This window comes from Hemicordylus capensis, chromosome 15, assembly GCF_027244095.1.
Source record: "Hemicordylus capensis ecotype Gifberg chromosome 15, rHemCap1.1.pri, whole genome shotgun sequence".
NCBI lineage: Eukaryota > Metazoa > Chordata > Lepidosauria > Squamata > Cordylidae > Hemicordylus > Hemicordylus capensis.
In genome coordinates, this window is record NC_069671.1 from 3,593,663 (window position 1) to 3,613,064 (window position 19,402).

General features: G+C 50.8%; 2 protein-coding genes across 3 annotated transcripts in view; one reads left to right on the forward strand and one right to left on the reverse strand.

The window, feature by feature from the left end:
- The window catches only part of POLE (DNA polymerase epsilon, catalytic subunit), a 66,775-nt gene extending 59,765 nt beyond the window's left edge, over positions 1 to 7,010 (reverse strand). Inside the window, exons 1-7 of one of the 2 annotated variants that reach the window (XM_053280337.1) lie at positions 6,743 to 7,010; positions 5,501 to 5,636; positions 3,908 to 3,988; positions 2,902 to 2,946; positions 2,437 to 2,529; positions 1,129 to 1,283; positions 240 to 381 (exon numbers count right to left, since the gene is read on the reverse strand). In XM_053280337.1, coding sequence (XP_053136312.1) covers positions 240 to 381; positions 1,129 to 1,283; positions 2,437 to 2,529; positions 2,902 to 2,946; positions 3,908 to 3,988; positions 5,501 to 5,636; positions 6,743 to 6,927 — 837 coding nt within the window. In that variant the 5' untranslated portion in view covers positions 6,928 to 7,010. Of the gene's footprint in view, positions 1 to 239; positions 382 to 1,128; positions 1,284 to 2,436; positions 2,530 to 2,901; positions 2,947 to 3,907; positions 3,989 to 5,447; positions 5,637 to 6,742 lie in introns of both variants that reach the window. The other variant, XM_053280339.1, reaches the window with a different exon arrangement.
- A 433-nt stretch (positions 7,011 to 7,443) lies between these two features.
- PXMP2 (peroxisomal membrane protein 2) lies at positions 7,444 to 14,526 on the forward strand. Its single transcript, XM_053279177.1, has 5 exons — positions 7,444 to 7,642; positions 10,544 to 10,660; positions 11,315 to 11,477; positions 12,203 to 12,322; positions 13,963 to 14,526. Exons 1-5 carry the CDS (start codon positions 7,533 to 7,535, stop codon positions 14,029 to 14,031), a joined length of 579 nt encoding a protein of 192 aa, XP_053135152.1. The 5' UTR covers positions 7,444 to 7,532; the 3' UTR covers positions 14,032 to 14,526.
- Positions 14,527 to 19,402: the final 4,876 nt, after the last annotated feature.

Sequence of the window (19,402 nt, forward strand, 5' to 3'; positions counted from 1 at the left end):
AGATTTAGAAACACAAACAACAACAGTGGTGTCTAGGTGGAACTTCTCAACCTTGGGTCCCCAGACTTTGGGGAACTCCAAGTCCCATCATCCCCTTCATCACTGGGAATGATAGGTGTTGTAGTCTAACATCTAGGGACCCAAGGCTGAGAACCCCCGGTGTAACGTTTTCCGGCTTGCCACAGCTGGTCTGTAACTTCTTGCCACTGGAAAGCCACACCTCCCAGTCCCCGCCTTACCACGTGGATCTTCAAGTCAATGGAAAGACGGATATGGTAGGGAACGTCATACTCTCTCATGTCTACAATGTTGTCCATCTGGTCCACTGTCTTCTTGGAGGGCTCCTCCGTCTTGCTGGTCAGGCTGTTCCCAGCCAGGGCACTGCAAGGAGACAGGAACGTTGGTGCTCACTGTGAAGGTTTCTTCTTGCTGGTGTTAGGGAGGTCACTCATTGTGGGTTATCCCTCCCACTTGGTAAGCCTCAGTAGATGGCAGCTTCTTGTGTTCCTAATTGTCACAAATCCATAGACTGATAATGCGATCCCAGTCGGACAGATCAGGCCGACGTAGGAGACTGACCAGCCAGCTTTGTCAGGAAAAAAGAGACCCATAGGATTTCAGAGTCAGAGGGGACCTCAGAGGCCTTTTCGCCCCGGCCCACACCCAGTGCAGGGAACTGCTAAAGCATCCCTGACAGATGTCTGTCTAGCCTCTGTTTGAAAGACTCCAGCAAAGGAGAGGGCCCCCCTCCCATCGGCGACTGTTCCATTGCTAAGCAGCTCTCACGGTCAAGAAGTTCTTCCTAACATCTAGCCAAAATCTGCTTCCTTGAAATTTCCACCTGGTTGCAGCCCTGCCCTGAGGACAAGCAGGGGGGCGCGTCTGTGCCTTCTTCATCCTGACAGCCCTGCAGATACTGGAAGGCACTTCCCTATCCCTCCCTTTGTTTCCTCTTCTCTGGGCTTGCCATCTTTGTTGCCCTCCTCTGAACCGGCTCAAGTTGATCACAACCCTCGTTTCTGGCCAATACAAGAAGGAAGCAATGGAGCTCAGCTTGACACCTCCTGTGAAGCATCTGCTGGCCCACTAGAATTGTGGCTCAACTCTGCTGGGCCCTGGCTGCTCTACCTGGCCAGCATCGAGGTGTAGGAGTCCATCGCTTGGTCTCTTTCCCGGTTCTTCTTCACAGCCGGCATGATCTCCTTGCGCACCTTGATCAGGTCATCCACCGTGTTGAAGGAGAGCTTGATATAGTTCCGCTTCAGACCAACCAGGTGATTTGGCTAGAAAAGAATGAGGGGAGGGAACCTTTGAAAGGGAATTTGAAGAAGGGGGACGACAGAGGCAACCCAAGACCCACTGGAGTTCTCCAACTTGGGCCCCCAGATGTTGTGGGGCTACAACTCCCATCATGAGCTTTTGGCCTCTGTGGTTTTTTGGCCACGGCGGCCAATGGCTTCTGGCCATTGTGGTTGGGGATTATGGGAGTGGAAGCCCAACACCACCTGGGGACTCATGTTTGAGACCCCTCGGACTGGCGACTAGGGCAGGGGTGCCCCAGACGCGTTGGGACGATAACCCCAACATTCCCAGCCACAAGGCCACTGAGGTTGGGGGTGCTGGGAGTTGTAGTCCCACAAGATCTAGGGACCCAAGGCTGGGAACTCCTGGCCTAAATGGATAAGAAGAAGAATGGCTGAGGCAAAGCTCCTTAGGCTCAGCAAAACCAGAGATGCTGCATGATAAGGGGTGTGTGTGTGTGTGTGTGTGTGTGTGTGTGTGTAAAACATACATACATAAAGTTAAAGTGTGCCATCAAGTCGATTTCGACTCCTGGCGCTCACAGAGCCCTGTGGTTGTCTTTGGTAGAATACAGGAGGGGTTGACCATGGCCTCCTCCCGCGCAGAATGAGATGGTGCCTTTCAGCATCCTCCTATATCGCTGCTGCCCGATATAGTGCCAGCAGGGATTCGAACCGGCAACCTTCTGCTTGTTAGTCACGCATTTCCCCGCATACATACATATCACACACACACCTCGATATCTGTGGGGGTTCCATTCCAGGCTGCAGCTGCGGATATGGAAACCGTGAATATCGAGTCATTAGGGGTTATGAGATTGCAGGTAGAAAGGGGAGATGCAAATTTACTCCCCAGGAATCTGCAACCACATGATACAGCCACCTAAGTGAACCAAAAGCAGACTTGGGATAAGCCTGTGACCCCTGTGTATCCCTCCCTGAATGCCATGAACAAAGAAAGAGATGGCTACAAATGCAATCCAACAAAATGGTAGGAAGATTTCAGGAGCAGCCTTCTCTCTCTTCCATCATGGAATTCAGGGCAGGATACGCAAGGATACACACCATGACTTCCCCAGCAGTTTAGGCAACTGTACCAGAACATTGCCGCGATTGCGCTCAACGCATTTCTCACCAGGTCCAGGTCTTCTTTGGGTACAGTGTCCAGCTTTGCGATTTTCCCTTGGAACTTCTTGGACAGGAAGGACAGCACTTCTCGGTCACAGCCCTAGAGAGACAACCATGCAGAGGGGCTGAGCCCAGGGTTCTCGACCTCCAACTCCCGGGTTGGACTACAATTCCCAAGGCCACTGCCACTGCGGAGGATGCTGCTGGGGCCCATCAACACTGGGGGACCAAAGATGGAGAACCCTGGGCTAAGCAGTGCTCCCACCCCCAGCTGTTTCCATGCTTTCCATTCTTGGGAAACAGCTTCTAACTTGATGCGTACAGAGCAGGCATCCACAAATCCACTTGCCTGCTCGCCAGCATGCATGCACCCATCTAGCTAGTTGAGTCTACACTGACTGACAGTTGCAGAGACCCGAGACCAAATGAGTCTGGAGACTTGTGGGGCATGGGCCGGAATGTTTGTACCCACCTTTTGGGTTGCAATGTAGAAGTACGGCCGATATGGCAAGGCCACCTAGGAAAGAGGACAGACCGTAAGTCTCACGCAATCTGACACTACAGCAGAAGAAAGAAAATGAGTCCCCCCCTAAGGGAAAGCGGACATGCCCACTAAGTATTTAGAAATAGCCATCACCACAGGGTCCTGTTAAAATATTGGGGTGGGGGTTCACTGCCTCTCATATCAGTTAAAAAGGGAGATATGAAAATGTCTCATCTCATAAGGACATAAGAAAATGCCCAGCTGGGTCAGGCTGAAGGCCTATCTGCTCCAGCACCCTGCTTCATGCAGGGGTCAGCCAGGTGCATCTGAGAAGCCCACCAGCAGGAAAAAGAGAACAATGGCCCCTCCTGTTGACGTTCCCCAGCGTTTGGTTTTCAGCGACAAGCCCATTTTGATCCCAATGAAAATATTTAGCTCTCCTGGCTAGCAGCCGTTGGTAGCCCTATCTTCCAGGAATATAATCCCCTTTTAAAACCATCTCGTTTGGTGGTCATCACCACATCTGGCAGCAGCCAATTCCATACTGTGACTACACATTGTGTAAACAACAAATATTTGTATAAAATATTTACACGTTGCATAAAGAAACACTCCCTTTTGTCCGGCCCACCCTACAGTAGGAAACACTCTCTGATCTCAGGGAAACTTGGAAAGTATCCGTGTTCTCTAATTTTTTTTCATCTGTGTGCAGAATGAGTTTTGCTCTGGGCAGAAGTATTAAGGCAGTGCAGCAGCGCACCTACATTCAGAATGGGGCCTTCGTGATTCAAGCTGAGCAGGATCTAAAATGAACTGAACGCACATCAAAAAAAATGTGTGCACACATGCGCATACGCCTTAGAGGGAACACTAGAAGATATCCTTATTCAGACTGCAAGGCTCCCATCTTTCCCCACTGCTTTCACCCCAGATTTGCAGCAGGTTCTTTAAGCCTACCCTGACCCATTCCACATCTCCTAGGGAATGCGCTCACCTTAAACCGGCTTCCATCCTCTTGAATGAAGTAATAATCCACAGCACTGACCAAGCGTTTATCCTCATCCAAAATCTCAGTCTAAAACAACAGATAATACCACTGAAGTCAAATAAACTCAAAGCATTCTGTAAACCACCTAGAGATGTCGGTAGCAGGTGGTATACAAATTTATTAAATAAACCCTGAATCACTGAATGTTTATTTCTTTCTTTTTTAAAGCACTGAAGGCTACCTTCTGTGGAATAGACGTTCCAGGCAATGGACGGTGATTTTCAGACTAACATCAAATGGTGTCTTGACTAAAAGCAGATAAAGGCAGACTGGGAACTTGAGTGTCAAGGTGTGTATTGTGATGTCATAAGAGACCTTGTAAACAGGCCTGGGTGAGGAAGTGTTGGCTTAGTTATGAGCCAACATTGATCAAAATGATCATTCATTCATTCGATTCCTATACCGCCCTTCCAAAAATGGCTCAGAGAAATAACAAATAAATAAAGATGGATCCCTGTCCCCAAAGGGCTCACAATCTAAGAAACATCAGATAGACACCAGCAACAGTCACTGGTGGTACTGTGCTGGGAGTGGAGAAGGCCAGTTACTCTCCCCCTGCTAAATAAAGAGAATCACCATGTTAAAAGGTGCCTCTTTGCCAAGTTAGGAGGGGCAGGATCAAAAATTGGATCATTTCTGATCCAATCAGAAATCTTGGATCAGCCAGACAAACTATTTTACTCAACAAGCTATGTTGGTATATTGCGCATCAAGACTTTTTTCACTTGTCGGGCATCATTTTTCACTTATCACAGACTAGCAGACTAGTGGATTTCTGCAGCCCTGGGCATGGACAAGTGTTGAATCTGATTTGGTAGTTTTCCAACTGGGACTACCAGGGATGTCCCTGGGGAGTGCAGGGATCAGGACAAATGGGGCGTGGGTGGTGAGAAAGGCGAAGCTGTGGTAGTTCAGGGATTGCCCTACTATGCTGGGGATAAAACAACGGCACTTGGGGTATTGCCCCAATTCCCCCTCCCAAAAGGACTGGGCTGGGGATCCAATAGGGTGCCAGAGGGGGAAGAAAAGGCAGAAAAAAACCTAACCCTCGCTTTGAAAAGGTCACTTTCTGTCTCCACCCTAGACAACAGCAAAGAACATTCCCTCTCCATATTAAACCTTCAAAGAAGCCATACTAAAATGCTCCTAACATCCAGCTGTTCTCCCACCACTCTCAGTGCATAAACACAACTCCCCCTGCCTCCCTTGACAACTACAGGAAACAACTCATTTTGATAGACTCAGAAAAACACTCTGCTTGGGTTAAATATTCGTTGTTGTAACGTTGACAAACGAAACTAAACTGTATATATTTTATAATATTTGTATTATGCTGTTCAACCATAACGTTTCTCAAAGTGGTTCAACAGTAGTAACAACATCAGATTTCTAAACAAATGATCTCGTCCAGCTGCTGTAGATGGTATCAAACAATGGAAGCAGTTGATCTCCATGGTCCTCTTTACAATGACCCTTTGACGGCTACCTGAGCTGTTCTGAGAGATGCCATCAACCAGAAGGAACGCTGGAGATTCCTACCGGGTGCATGTTGATCAGCCAGCCCGTTCTCTCTCCCGGCTCCTTCACCCTCTCAAATCCAAACTGTCCATCAATTTTGTCCATCCACTGGCTGCGCTCCAAGCGGCGGAGGGCAGAGAGGGAGGCGCCGTCATCCCTGGGGCGAGAGAACAGAAGAAATGTCAGCACGCACTGCCTACTTGGGAAGAAGCCCCAGCCTCCCACAAGGTGGACCTCCATCTTGCTTGGATGCAGCCTCAGTTTGTTTCTCTAGGCCGACCACACGCAGAATGCATAACGCCACTCTCAGTGTCCCTATTGCTCTGTATTAGAAGCTATATAAGTAAACTAAGAACATCAGAAGCTGCCTTGCACTGAGTCAGACCCCTGGTCCATCTAACTCAGTATTCTCTAGATCAGAGATTCTCAAGGTTGGGTCCCCAGATGTTATTGGACCAACTCCCACAATCCCAACCAAAGGCCACTGGGGCTGGGGATTATGGGAGTTGAAGTCCAAAAACATCCAGGGACCCAACGTTGAGAACCCCTGCTCTAGATCATGTATTCGCAATGTTGGGTCCCCGGATGTTATTGGACTTCCACAATCCTCAACCAAAGGTCATTGGGGCTGGGGATTATGGGAGTTGAAGTCCAATAACATCTGGGGGCCCAACGTTGAGAACCCCTGTCCTAGACGCACCTGCAGCAGCCCAGCAGGACTTCAGGTTGGGATCTGTCCCAGCCCTAACCGGCGATACTGAAGGGTGACTCTGGAACCTTCGGCATTCAAAGTATGCTCTTCGACTGAGCGACCATCCTTCCTCGTTGCATTAAGCAATGACATCCCTTCAGGAAAAGGGAGCTTTAAAAAGGTTTGGCTTACTGGGTGGTTTGGGATTTAATATGAAATGTGACAACAGCACACGTCTGACCACACTGACTATAGAGAAATAAATGACAGGGCATGCCAGCTGGGAGAGACCCCTGCCAGTCAGTCCACACAGGGCTGAGCTGGAGGGAGCAAAGCTCGGGGGCAGAGCATCTGCTTGCAAGCAGGAGGTCCCAAGTTCAAGCCCCGGCAGCCTCTCCAAGCAGGGCTGGGAGAGAGACCCCTGCCAGAAACCTTGGAGAGCTGCTGCCAGTCAGAGTAGACAATCCTGAGCGTGAGAGGCCAAAGGTCCGACTCGGTAGGTGGCAGCTTCCTAGGAGAGCTCTGCCCATGCTGGGGGCACTTCTTTCCTGGTGCTATGGGGTCTTGCTTACCTGGGCGCGGCTTCCCCCTCAGCGTCCCCCGCGGAGGTCTCCGGAGCCCACCGACGCCAAGCGCTGCCGCGACCGCGGCCAACCCTCTTCGCAGCCATCCTTTCCCCTGGGCTCTCTCTCCGAGTTTGGCGCGCTGAACGAAATCTCGCGAGAGCAAGCCAAGACCCAACCTCCGCATCTACCATTCGCCAATCATAGCTTGAGCTCTGGGGCCGCCCTCCAGCCGAGGCCAATGGGAGAGAGGGTTCTCGCCCCTTCGGATGCTCGCGGCCTCCCCCTTGGGGGCGTTCCTGATCTTCGGCTCTCCGCCCTCCACTCAGCCGGCTAGCCAACCACTCCTTTCCCCCCCACTCCCCGCCTACCACCCTCTTTACTCTCCCCTGTGATTGGCTGATAGGCGTTCTCTTGGCGGTGATCGACCCCTCCCCCGCCTTCTGGGAGCTCCCACCAACCACAACGATTCGTCTCGAACAACCCCGCCTCCCAACCAATGAGGAGCTCCCACCCATCACGTCGAGGCGTCCGGAAAAAACCCCGCCTCGCAACCAATGGGAGGAAAGCTGCGCGCCCACTCCATTCCGTCCCGCCCACGAAGACCTTTAGCCCCGCCCCCCTGCGTCCACTCGCCCCACTCGCTCTTGCTACATAGTATCAGCCTCCCTTTTCTTGATTGGCTGATACGGTGGGGAGGGGAGAGGCGGGCCTGGGAGGAGGAGGAGGACAAGGAGAAGAAGAGGTGAGGAGCTCGCTTGGCGCATGCGCAGTAGTCCCCTGGAGCTTCTCTTGGGCGATGAGTCCGGTGCTGTCCAAGCCCGAATCGGGGCCTCTGCCCCAGAAGTTGCTCGTGCGCTACCTGCTCCTGCTGCGCCTCTACCCGGTGCTCACCAAAGCCGTGTCCAGGTGTGTGTGCATCTCGAGGGATACGTGTGCATGCACGCTTACGCGCGAGTAAGGCTCCCCGGACGCCTCGGGGCTTGCTTACTCCCGAGTAAACATGCTCAGGGCTCGGGCTTCCCGCAGGACTGGGATCCGCGGTTGCATTTGCTGCGGGGCCAGCCCGATTGAACTTGTTGGAGGGGGGTTTCCTCTTGAGTAAAACAGGCCGGGGATCGGGCCCCGTAAGGGCTGCGATCCGCGGCTGCCGTTCCTTGGGTGTAAGCCACCCCTCTCACCCCCCGTGGAAGCCCAGCAGCCTGGGGGAGTGGGTTTCGGGGCTGCGAATTCAGACGCGCTGCTCGCGAGTAAAAGAAACCGCCGAGGTCAGTGGGGCTTCCTTTAGAGTAAGTCGCGTTGAGTAAATGCGCTGCTCTCGATGGACTCCTAACGCTGTGATCCATCTTTGGCTTGGTTGCTCCGCGAATCGGGTCCCCCTTGGCAGCGTTTACTGCTGAGTAAACGTCCTCGGGAGGATCGGGCTGCAGGTCTGTCCTTCCAAACTGCATTTATTAGGGAGCAGCGGTCCTCTGAGTGTTTGTCCGTCTCTGTGTGTGTGTGTGGTGTGTGTGTGGTGTGTGTATACACACACACATATACACAGACAGCCTTGCACAATGCATCTCAAGACGATTTGAAGCCCAGCTCCTTAAATTGCTCTTTTCAAGCTGAAACCGAAAGCCACAGAAGTAAAAGTGCCTTTATAATAATAAATCATAAAAGCAACTTTGTTAGGCTGCCCCATAACAAATTGTTCTGCTGGGTGGATCACAGCAGAGGTTTAAAGCATACAATAAAAACCCGCAACACATTAACACATTACAAGGGAGCAAGTCCTATTGAGTTGGGTTGGGATTCCTGCTTAGGGCTCTTTCGAAAGTCTGCCTTTGGTTTCAGTGTGCCTGAGGACGTTGGGAGGCTGGCCTGCACGCCAGCTGCCCTAGGTGCCCCCGACCAGTATAGGCCTCTGTGGGCGAACCCTCTGCAGCGATATTCATCCCCCTTCCCAGTGCCAATAAGGAAGATTTATTTGCTCACCGATGGTGGAGCCTCCATGTTCAGTGGCAGTCTGCCTCCAAACCCTGCTTGCTGCCTTCCACTCCTGCTCGAGGGCTTCCCAAAGGCACTGTGGGGGACAGGATGCCCGCCCTTTGACTAACTTTGTGTAACTACATGGAGCCTCCACCTTCCAACAGCAGTCTATCTCTGAATAGTGGCCACTAGGGAGAAATGACCAAGAAGGGCTTCTAGATTTGCACTCTGCTTGTGGGCTTTCCTGAGGCCGTCTGCTTGGCCACTGGAGGGAGCAGGAGACTGGCTTGGCCTGTGCTGACTGGGGGGGGGGGGGGCGGATCCAGCAGGGCCCATGCTGGTGTTTGCCAGGCAGTGGGCAGAAAGAAGGGACACTGGAGCGAAGCTACACCTTTGTGCCTCTGACTTGGCTGTGCATCCTCCTGAGCTGTTCAGCAAGCAGACACCTGTGATTGGGAAGGGCTGCCAGGTGCCACACCTGTATACATGGCCGGTTCCTGGGGTATGTGCCCATCTGATCTGAATCAGCTCCTCTGCTGTTGTCTTGGAGGCGATGGGGTGTGTGTGTGTGTGTGTGTGGCTTTGATCCGGCTGTGTTGCTTCACCGATGTGGCTCGGTGAGGGTAAAGCTCTGTGGGACCAAGTCGCTTACCTTCTTATAAGGAACTGAGATGAATTCATGGAGGACAGGGCTATTGGTGGCTACTAGTCCTGATGGCCATAGGCTGGCTCCAGGCTCAGAGGCAGGAGGCCTCCGGATCCCAGGTGCAGGGGAGCAACCGCAGGAGAGAGGGCATGCACAGACCTCTTGCCTGTGGGCTCCCCGGAGGCATCTGGTGGGCCACTGTGGGAAACAGGATGCTGGACTAGATAGGTCTTGGGGGCCCTGATACAGCAGGGAAGTTCTTATGGATGTACTGAGCTTCCTCCTTCTGAACCGGCTGCTAAGTCTCATATTGCCTTGTGATGGCTGCCTTTCTTCTAGGAACATAGGAAGCTGCCTTCTACTGAGTCAGACCCTTGGTCCGTCTCACTCAGTATTGTCTTCACAGACTGGCAGCGGCTTCTCCAAGGTTGCAGGCAGGCGTCTCTCTCAGCCCTATCTTGGAGATGCTGCCCGGGATTGAACCTGGGCTCTTCTGCATGCAAGTAGGCAGGTGCTCTTCCCAAAGCGGCCCCATCCTCTAAGGGGAATATCTTACAGCACTCACATGTAGTCTCCCCTTGAAATGCAAACCAGGGGAGACACCACTTAGCAAAGGGGACAATTTGTGCTCGCTACCACAAGGCCAGCTCTTCTCCCTAGGTAACCCTGCTGCCACCTTTCAGATTTTTTGGCACGTCTGAACAGGAAACAACAACCAGGGATTCCCAGATGTTGTTGGACTACAACTCCCACCATCCCCTGCCACAATGGCCTTTGGCCCATGGGAGTTGTAGTCCATCAACATCTGGGACCCAAGGTTCGGGACCCCTGGTTTTGCTCTTGAGGTGTAGGCCTGAGAGTGTTTCCAAATGGCACTCCTCTGCACAGGTGCTGATCCTGGGGTATTGATCCGTGCAGGAGTCAGGCGTTTTTATTATTACACAATTCCTTCCCTGGGGATAACCATCTGTTCATTTGCTGAAGAGTTTTGGTCTGTCTTTGTATTTAAGGAGTGGTGGCAACGGTGGGCAGTGAAAGCTAGTTTTCCAGGCAGGGTGGAGCTGAGAGATCCATCATCCTGTGATTCCATTTCCACCCAGTTTCTCTGCCTTGATGGGAGTGGCTGGTTTGCTTGACTCTTCCCGCTTTGCGGCCGGATTCAGACGTTCTCTCTTCCTTTCTCCCCGCAGTGCTCTTCTGTCGGCCCTCGGGAGTCTTCTGTCGCAGATAACCGAGAAGAGCCCGAGAAAAGGAGAGCCGTCTAAACGTCTGGACCTGCGAGGGCCTTTGAGATTTGCCATCTATGGGTACGTACGACGAGACCAGGAGGAAAATTGTCTGCTCGGGATGGATCTGGGCAATGGGCAGACAGGGGATTCTGGGAATTGTAGTCCAAAAACTGCTGGGGGCGGGGGCTAAGTTGAGCAGCAGGCCTGCCCTAAGGTCAGTAAAGGTAAAGTGTGCCATCGAACCGATTTCGACTCCTGGCGCCCACAGAGAAGCCCTGTGGTTGTCTTTGGTAGAATACAGGAGGGGTTGACCATTGCCAACTCCCACGCAGTATGAGATGATCTTCCTATATCGCTGCCGCCCGACATAGTAGCAGCGGGGATTCGAACCGGCCACCTTCTGCTTGTCAGTCAAGCATTTCCCCACTGCCCCACTTAAGGCGACTTCTAAGGTCGGTAACCCACATGAGACTTCGATTCAACCGATGGCGTTCACGAGCCTCTTAGCAATACTGAGCTAGGTCAGGGGTTTCCGACCTGTGCGCCTCCAGCGTTTGCTGAACGACAACTCCCATCATCCCTGGCCAGTGAATTGCAGCTGGCGGCGATGGGAGTTGTAGTGCAGGTGGCATACTTCGGGCTGGGAACCCCGGAGCTCGGTGGACCAAGGGTTTGACTCCGTCTCCAGCAGCTTCCTAAGTGGGGCAATTTCTGTCTCTCCTGGCCGACTAGATTCTTCTTCACGGGGCCACTCAGTCACTACTTCTACCTGTACTTGGAGCGCCTCATCCCTTCTGACGTGCCTTTTGCCATCGTCAAGAAGCTGCTCGTCGACCGGCTACTGGTGGCACCAGCCTTCGTTGCCCTCTTTTTCCTGATCATGAGCTTGCTGGAGGTAGGTCCTCCTCTCTGGCGGTCTCTCGGACCGGTCCGTGCACCTGAGTTCATTTCTTGGCCACGCCGTGTTCCCTGGAAGAGGGATTCCCGGCTGTTGTTGACTACATCTCCCATTGCGGGGCGGGGGTGTCGTCAAGAACAGCCGGGAATCCCTCTTCCAGGGAACACGGGTGTCAAGTGGTGGTGGGGGGCAGTCTGCATGTGTGAACAAACCATCGGACATCCGGCAGCACTGGAGGGATGCGAACCTTGCTGTGTGTTGCCTTGGCTGTGCCGCTTTCCCACGAAGTCGGTTTGCACAGCTGTCTTGTGGACACCGAGCATGGATTGTCCCCTTTGCTAAGCAGGGTCTGCCCTGGTTTGCATTTGGATGGGAGGCGATGAGTGCTCTTGTTCATTATTTATTTATTATTTATTAGAAATATTTCTACCCCGCCCTGTCAGTGCACTACTGCTCGGGGAGGTGCGCACACACACACGCACACACGTGCCATTTTCAGTTGTGTCCTTGCAAGTGTTAAGGTGGGAGGAATGATCTTGTGTGAGGAAGCCGCCTAGAGTGTCAAAGAAGGATTTCGGGGGGATTCTGTCAGCCTTGAAGCTCAGGGAGTGACCTCCGGCCAGTCACTATCCCTCTGACTAACCTACCTCACAGGGTTGTTGTGAGGGGAGGAGCTTCCTTCTCGGAGCTCTTTTACTCAGGTGTTTCCATTTGCGTTTCAGGGGAAGAATACCTCGGCTTTCATCAAGAGGATGAAGTCCAGTTACTGGGCCGCTCTCAAAATGAACTGGAAAGTGTGGACGCCCGTCCAGTTTATTAACTTGAACTACATTCCTATGCAGGTGAGTGGGTGCTCTTTCTCATAGGATCTTGCCCTTGGCAGGTGTTGATTGGGGGGGGGGCATGACACTCATACCGTATTTGCAGCTGTTAAGATATTGTTACATGTATGGATGCAACTCCATGAAGTTATCCAAGCCTCTCTTAAAGCCATCCAGATTGTTGGCTGTCACCACATCTTGTGGCAGAGAATTCCACAAGTGGATTATCTGTTGTGTGAAAAAGTACTTCTGTTTGCTGGTCCTAAATTTCCTGGCAATCAATTTCATGGGATGACCCCTGGTTCGAGTGTTATGGGAGAGGGAGAAGAATTTCTCTCTGTCCACTTTCTCCACACCATGCATGGTTTTATAGACCTCTATCATGTCTCCCCGCAGTTGTCTTTTTTCTCAACGAAATAGCCCCAGGTGTTGTAGCCTTGCCTCATAAGGTAGGTGCTCCAGGCCCCTGATCATCTGGGTTGCCCTCTTCTGCACCTTTTCCAGTTCTACAATGTCCTTCTTTAGATGTGGTGACCAGAACTGTATGAAATTCTGCGTACAGAGTTGTACACTGGATCCAAGTGTGGCTGCAGCCATAGTTTTGTATAAGGGCATGATAATATTAGCCGTTTTATTTTCAATCCCCTTCCTAATGATCCCTTGCATGGAATTGGCCTTTTTCACAGCTGCCGCACATTGAGTTGACACTTTCAACAAGCTGTCCACCACGACCCCAAGATCCCTCCCTGCTCAGTCACCGACAGCTCAGATCCCATCAGCATATACTTGACTTTGCGGTTTTTCGTCCCAACGTGCATCACTTTACCCTTGCCAACATTGAACCGCATTTGCCACTTTGTCGCCCACTCCCCCAGTTTGGAGAGACCCTTTTGGAGCGCCTCACAATCCGTTTTGGATTTCACTATCTAGAAGAGTTTGGTATCGTCTGCAAATCTGGCCGCCTCGCTGCTTACCCCTAGATCATTTATGAATATATTAAAACACTAGAATAAATAAAAACACTCTCACGACACTAGAACCAGGGGACATTCCATGAAACTGACGGCCAGGAATTTGAAACCGACAAAAGGAAGGACTTTTTCACACAGTGCAGAATTAATCTGTGGAATTATCTGCCACAGGATGTGATGACAGCCACCAGCCTGGATGGCTTTAAGAAGGGCTGAGACAGATTCATGGAGGACATGCCTATCAGTGGCTACTAGTCTGGTGGCTATAGGCTATCTCCAGCCTCGGATACAAGATGCCTTTAAGTACCAGTTGCAAGGGAACAACAGCAGGAGAGAGGGCGTGCCCTCACCTCTTGCCTGTGGGCTTCCCAGAGGCCTCTGGTGGGCCATTGTAAGGAACAGGATAAGCCAAACCCGATAGGCCTTGGGCCTGATCCAGCAGGGATGTTTCTTATGTTCTTATGACCTTGTGCGGTAATCTAAAAAGAAAGATTAATTTAATATTATTTTTAATTCATTAAAATAAAGATAACTGGATAACGTGGCAGTTGTGGGCTGAAGGCAGAATTTGTTCCTTACCTTGAGTCTTGTGGGTACCCCAGTGTTCCTTCTGTATTATGTAGTATGTATCTCACAATCTAAATCCAGATTCCTTTCAACCCAACGTTCCTCCTCCTCTTCCCTTGCCAGTTCCAAGTGCTGTTTGGAAACTTGGTTGCCCTCTTCTGGTTTGCCTACTTGGCTTCCGTCAAGAAGTGAAGGGTAGAAGCAGCGGGTTTGGGCCCAGCATCTCCACTCCATGGAGAAACAATCCTCCGTCCAGGATGGGTGCCAGCCAGCAAAGCCAGAAGAGAGACAGTCTGGAGAGAAATGGTCTCTGCTTCCGCCAGTGCAGCCTTCCGGTGACATTTTCCGCTCCCTGTGATCTCAACTGTCGCTTTCTTTCTACATTTTCCGGAGCCTGGGACCAGAGGGCTGTGCCGACTTCGATCCGATTCAAAGTTTTCGACTTCGATTCGGGGACTTTGGGGGTCCCACCATCCTAACAAGTGAAACTAAGTGACTCTACTGATTTGTTGTTCTTTTAATTTTAGGCTTTTTTCTGGGAGCAGCTGGTGGGAACTCCTTTTTCAGTGGTGTTTAATGGTAAACGTGCTCTGGGGCTGGGGGGCCAGAATGAGCCGTTATTTTTCCAGAGGAATTAAAAATGTAAAAACCCACCGTTTTTACAAGATAAATGAAACTGTTGATCTAGCTTTGGCATTTTCTTCCTCTGTGGTCGTTTGGAGTTTCCTTGTAAAATTGTATCGTGGAAATTGGCCGCAAGAAGCTGGATTCTGTAATCAGTTTAAGGGCGTGCAAATTTGCATCATTTGCCTATTTTTGCATAATTTATTCTGGCCTCCCTGGTCAATAGTAGGGATAAGGAGAAAGGTATGCAACGAAAACCCCATTTCCTGCCAATCTTATTCAGCTGATCAAAGGTTGGTGTGGGTGAACAGGGTCCAGGTGGTCATAGGATGGCTGCGTGAAGCTTTGGCCAAAGCTTAATCTTCTGTACAGTCTCCCTGGTACCATGCAGAGATGGCCATTCCCATCATGCAGTGCTGCAGTGGTGGTGGGGAGCTCCTTTAAGGAAAACAGCCCGTGCCCCATCACAGAAGGCGTACGCAGACTGCTGGAAAGTGTCACCCTACCTCGGGCTTTCCCCCTAGAGCTCTTAAGGGAGGCCTCCGTCTCTCTTAAGGAGCCTCTCAGCACCAAGAAAAACACAGTATTGTGCTGAGAGATCAGCACAGTGGGAAATGGCTCTCGCACTGAAGATTTTTTTGCTCAAGCTGCCTCCAGTTGAAAAACAGTGAAGATCTCAGTGTTGAATTGTCGTGTGTGTGTGTGTGTGTGTATGCGCGTGCATGCCTCCGAGTTTCTACATTTATTTATTTATACATACATACATTTATATCCCGCTTTTCCTCCAAGGAGTCCAGAGCAGTGCACTACATACTTGAGTTTCTCTTTCACAACAACCCTGTGAAGTAGGTTAGGCGGAGAGAGAAGTGACTGGCCCAGAGTCACCCAGCTAGTTTCATGGCTGAATGGGGATTTGAACTCGGGTCTCCCCCGTCCTAGTCCAGCACTCTAACCACTACCCCACGCTGGCTCTTTCTTATTTATTTATTTATTTGTTTGTTTGTTCATTCGATTTCTATACTCCCCTTCAAAAAATGGCACAGGGCAGTTTACACAGAGAAATAATACATAAATAAGATGGCTCCCTGTCCCCAAAGGGCTCACAATCTAAAAAACATAAGAAAAGAAACCAGCAACGGCCACTGGAGGGATGCTGTGCTGGGGGTGGATAGGGCCAGTTATTCTCCCCCTGCTAAATAAAAGAGAACCACCATGTTAAAAGGTGCCTCTTTGCCCGGTTCACGGGGATATTGCCCAATTAGCAGGGATAACAGATTTATATTTATATCTTGGAATTAGATTTATAACCCACATCCGTGTGTTTATTCGTGTTGCCCAGTTTTGAATGAAAGCACCTTTTTTAAAAAGGCAGTTGGTATTCTGGTGGTGGCCCAAGAGATGAATGGCCCGTTTCTCCACCCCCCGCCCCAGATCCCTATACAGAAAAGAAACGTTGGCAAAGATTGCATCGTCTGTTGAGATTTGGCAGAAAAGTAAGAAGCCGGCATTCTTCGTGTGGAGAGCGGCCTCCGTTTTAATGAGGCAATTGGCTTCCAGACACCAAGAATGTGTCTTCTGGGACAGGAGTTCTCAAAGGTGGGTCCCCAGCTGTTGTGGGACTACAACTCCCATCATCCTCAGCCACAAAGAGGACGATGGGAGTTGTAGTCCAACAGCAGCTGGAGACCCAAGGCTGAGACAGCAACTGTAGGATGTCCGTCTTCCTTCTCTCTCTGGCAGGAGCTGATGGTGTGTCAGGGACCCCCCCCGCCCCCGATTGTGCACCTGGTGGGTCCTCTGAGGGAGATCCTGTGGCCAGCCAGCCGGCAGATCCCAAATCTCCAAAGAGCCAGCTGATCTGGATCTCACGACTGACAGGAACATCGGAAGCAGCCTTATACTGATTCAGACCATTGGTCCATCTAGCTCAGTACACCAGGGATTCTCAATGTTGGGTCCCCAGATGGTATTGGACTTCAATTCCCATAATCCCCAGCCCCAGTGGTCTTTGGTCGGGGATTATAGCAATAGCACTTACATTTATATACCGCTCTATAGCTGGAAGCTCTCTAAGCGGTTTACAATGATTTAGCATATTGCCCCCAACATTCTGGGTACTCATTTTACCGACCTCGGAAGGATGGAAGGCTGAGTCAACCATGAGCCCCTGGTCAGGATCGAACTTGCAACCTTCTGGTTACAGGGCGGCAGTTTTACCACTGCGCCACCAGGGGCTTTTCATTATGGGAGTATGGGAGTTGAAGTCCAATAACATCTGGAGACCCAACGCTGAGAATCCCTGGTCTACACAGACTGGCAGCAAGCCCTTCCGAGATGCCAGGGAGTGAACCTGGGACCTTCTACATGCAAAGCAGATACGGATATGTTCGGGCCTCTGCCATTTTCGCGACCTCCTCTGCATGCGTGGAGGCCTGAATCAGACTGTTCTTCAAGAGGTCAGCAGTGGGGGTTGGAGGAGCCTCCACCTCCACCATCCCCACCACCTGCAAAGAGAAGTTACTAAATACCTTTTCTCCCCCCTCTCCTCCTGGCCTTTGTATTGGGAATGCCCCTTTACTTGTAAATGGGAATCCTTGCCAGATTCCCCTTTACGAGTATATCCCCCGAACCAACTTTTATACCGTTTCGGCCCAATTCGGTGGCCAAACCGGACCAGATTCGGTTCGGCCGGACTCAGAACCGGACTGGGTCGGTTCGAATTCAGTCTGAATTTGAACCGAACCGGCCAAACGGGCTCCCCGCACACCCCTACTACCTCGCCGGAGCCTGGACATGGTGACATCTTGGCAGGTGGAGAGTGCGCTTGTGTTCACTCCTCTCCCTGGCAGCCCTTCACATGCACCAGTCACCTGTGACATCACAAGCAGGGGGTGTGGCCAGCATCTGGAAGGACCCACATGGTCCTCAGGAGCTCATTTCCTAGCCGGCTTCATTGTCGGCTGGGTGTTTTCTTGCTTCTCCCTCGCGGAGTTGGACGTGACGTTGGCCGGAGTGGGCAGGGGTAAGGCAGGAGGCTCCCAGAACCTGCCTGCCCAGTTATAGCGCTGCCTCTGCATCTTAGAGGTGTCAATCCGTCCCCCTCCTGCGGTGGCCAAATACAGAGTGTACTTACTTGCTTGGCCCCTGACCGAGTCCTTCATGGCTGGAATTGGGAATGAGACTGCCTGGCCAGAGAGAGGGACCCAGAGGCTTCGTGGAGCTCAATTTTGTTTTCCCCCCGTAAAACCCTGTATAAGGGAAATGAAGCTACAATAAATACTGCACTTATTCAGGATCCAAGACGAGTTCTCCCCCCAACTGCATTGGTTTTAGAAATTGGCATGGCGGTGGGGTGGGTTCAGGTCCTTTAGGTTCTGTTCCTGCTAGGTAAATGCAGGAGGCATCAAGGATCACCTTAAATTGAGAGACGTCTTCTATTTGAGTAAATACTGTAAAATTATCTGGACCCAGCAGCTCTGGCAGGCTTGGCTTATCAATACTGTATGTACAAGATAACTGAATTTAAGATGAGCCCCTTAAAAATAGAGGTTACATTTTTATTAGGGGTGGGAAGCAGAGGCTCTCCAGCTGTGGTCTGACTACAACTCCCACCCACCCCTGCTGCACCAGGCCCAGTGGCCTTTGTCTGGGGATTATGGGAGTTGAAGTCCAATAACATCTGGGGACCCAACGTTGAGAATCCCTGCTCTAGAGGATCCTTCTTTCTTGCATGAACAGGAGCAGCTATTGCAAAAAACCCCACCAGATGTCAGCCTTGGATTGCCTTGTGTGGCTTTCAGGTTCTTAGGGAAATCCGTCTGTGTTGCTCTTGGCGAGAAAGAGGACCAGGGCTGATCCTATTTATTTAGAGAACTTAAAGGATTCCCTGCCAAAGGAGAGACGGCATATGGAATTATTTTTAAATAATAAAAATTCATGGACCGGACCGGACCGAGGTGGTGAGGGTTGAGGGTGCGCCAGCCCAAACTGGCCTGGTCCGGTTCAGGTCCAGTTCAGACTCGAACCGTACTGGGCCAGCTGGTTCTGGGCACACCCCTAGCTGCCACCAGCTCGCCTGGCAGCGATTCGAGACCTTCTCTGTAGCTGCTCCTGCGCTGCGGAATGTGCTCCTTATAAATATGCAAGGCTTATGATTGTTAGCAGCCTTTAAAAGAGCTCTAAAGACATGTCTTTTTAGCCTGGCCTTTGGTGATTTTTCAATGGCTTTTAATTCGTTTTAATGGGTTATTTATTTTGTGTGTATATGTTTTTATTTATATGAACCACCTGGTTTAGACAATGTAAAAATTTAATAGAATAGAATAACAACAACAACAATTTTATTGTTAATAATAACAATAATTTCTATTAATACATGCATACATACCTACATACAATAACAACATGACGCCCAAGAGAAGCAGAAGATCTTTCTCAGATTCACATTGATGATGATTCAAATTTACTATGTGTGGGAATTATTCAATAAAATGAAGCATGTTTGCAGTTGAAACCATACTCATTTCAAACCGTGCTTCCCTTTTGGAAGCACGTTAATTTAAAACTCTTTCATTTCCCGAACTTTCTCATAAGTGTAATCTATGCAAAATGACTTTGCCTGGTCAATGCAACTTAGGAACACAGAGACATAGGAAGCTGCCATATACTGAGTCAGACCATTGGTCTGTCTTGCTCAGTATTGTCTACACAGACTGGCAGCAGCTTCTGCAAGTTTGCAGGCAGGAACTCTCTCAGCTGTATCTTGGAGTTGCCAGGGAGGGAACTTGAAACCTTCTGCTCTTCCCAGAATGGGTTCATCCGCTGAAGGGAAGATCTTCCAGTGCTCACACTTCTAGTCTCCCATTCATATGCAACTAGGGTGAACCCTGCTTAGCTAAGGGGACAAGTCATGCTTGCTACCACAAGACCAGCTCTTCTC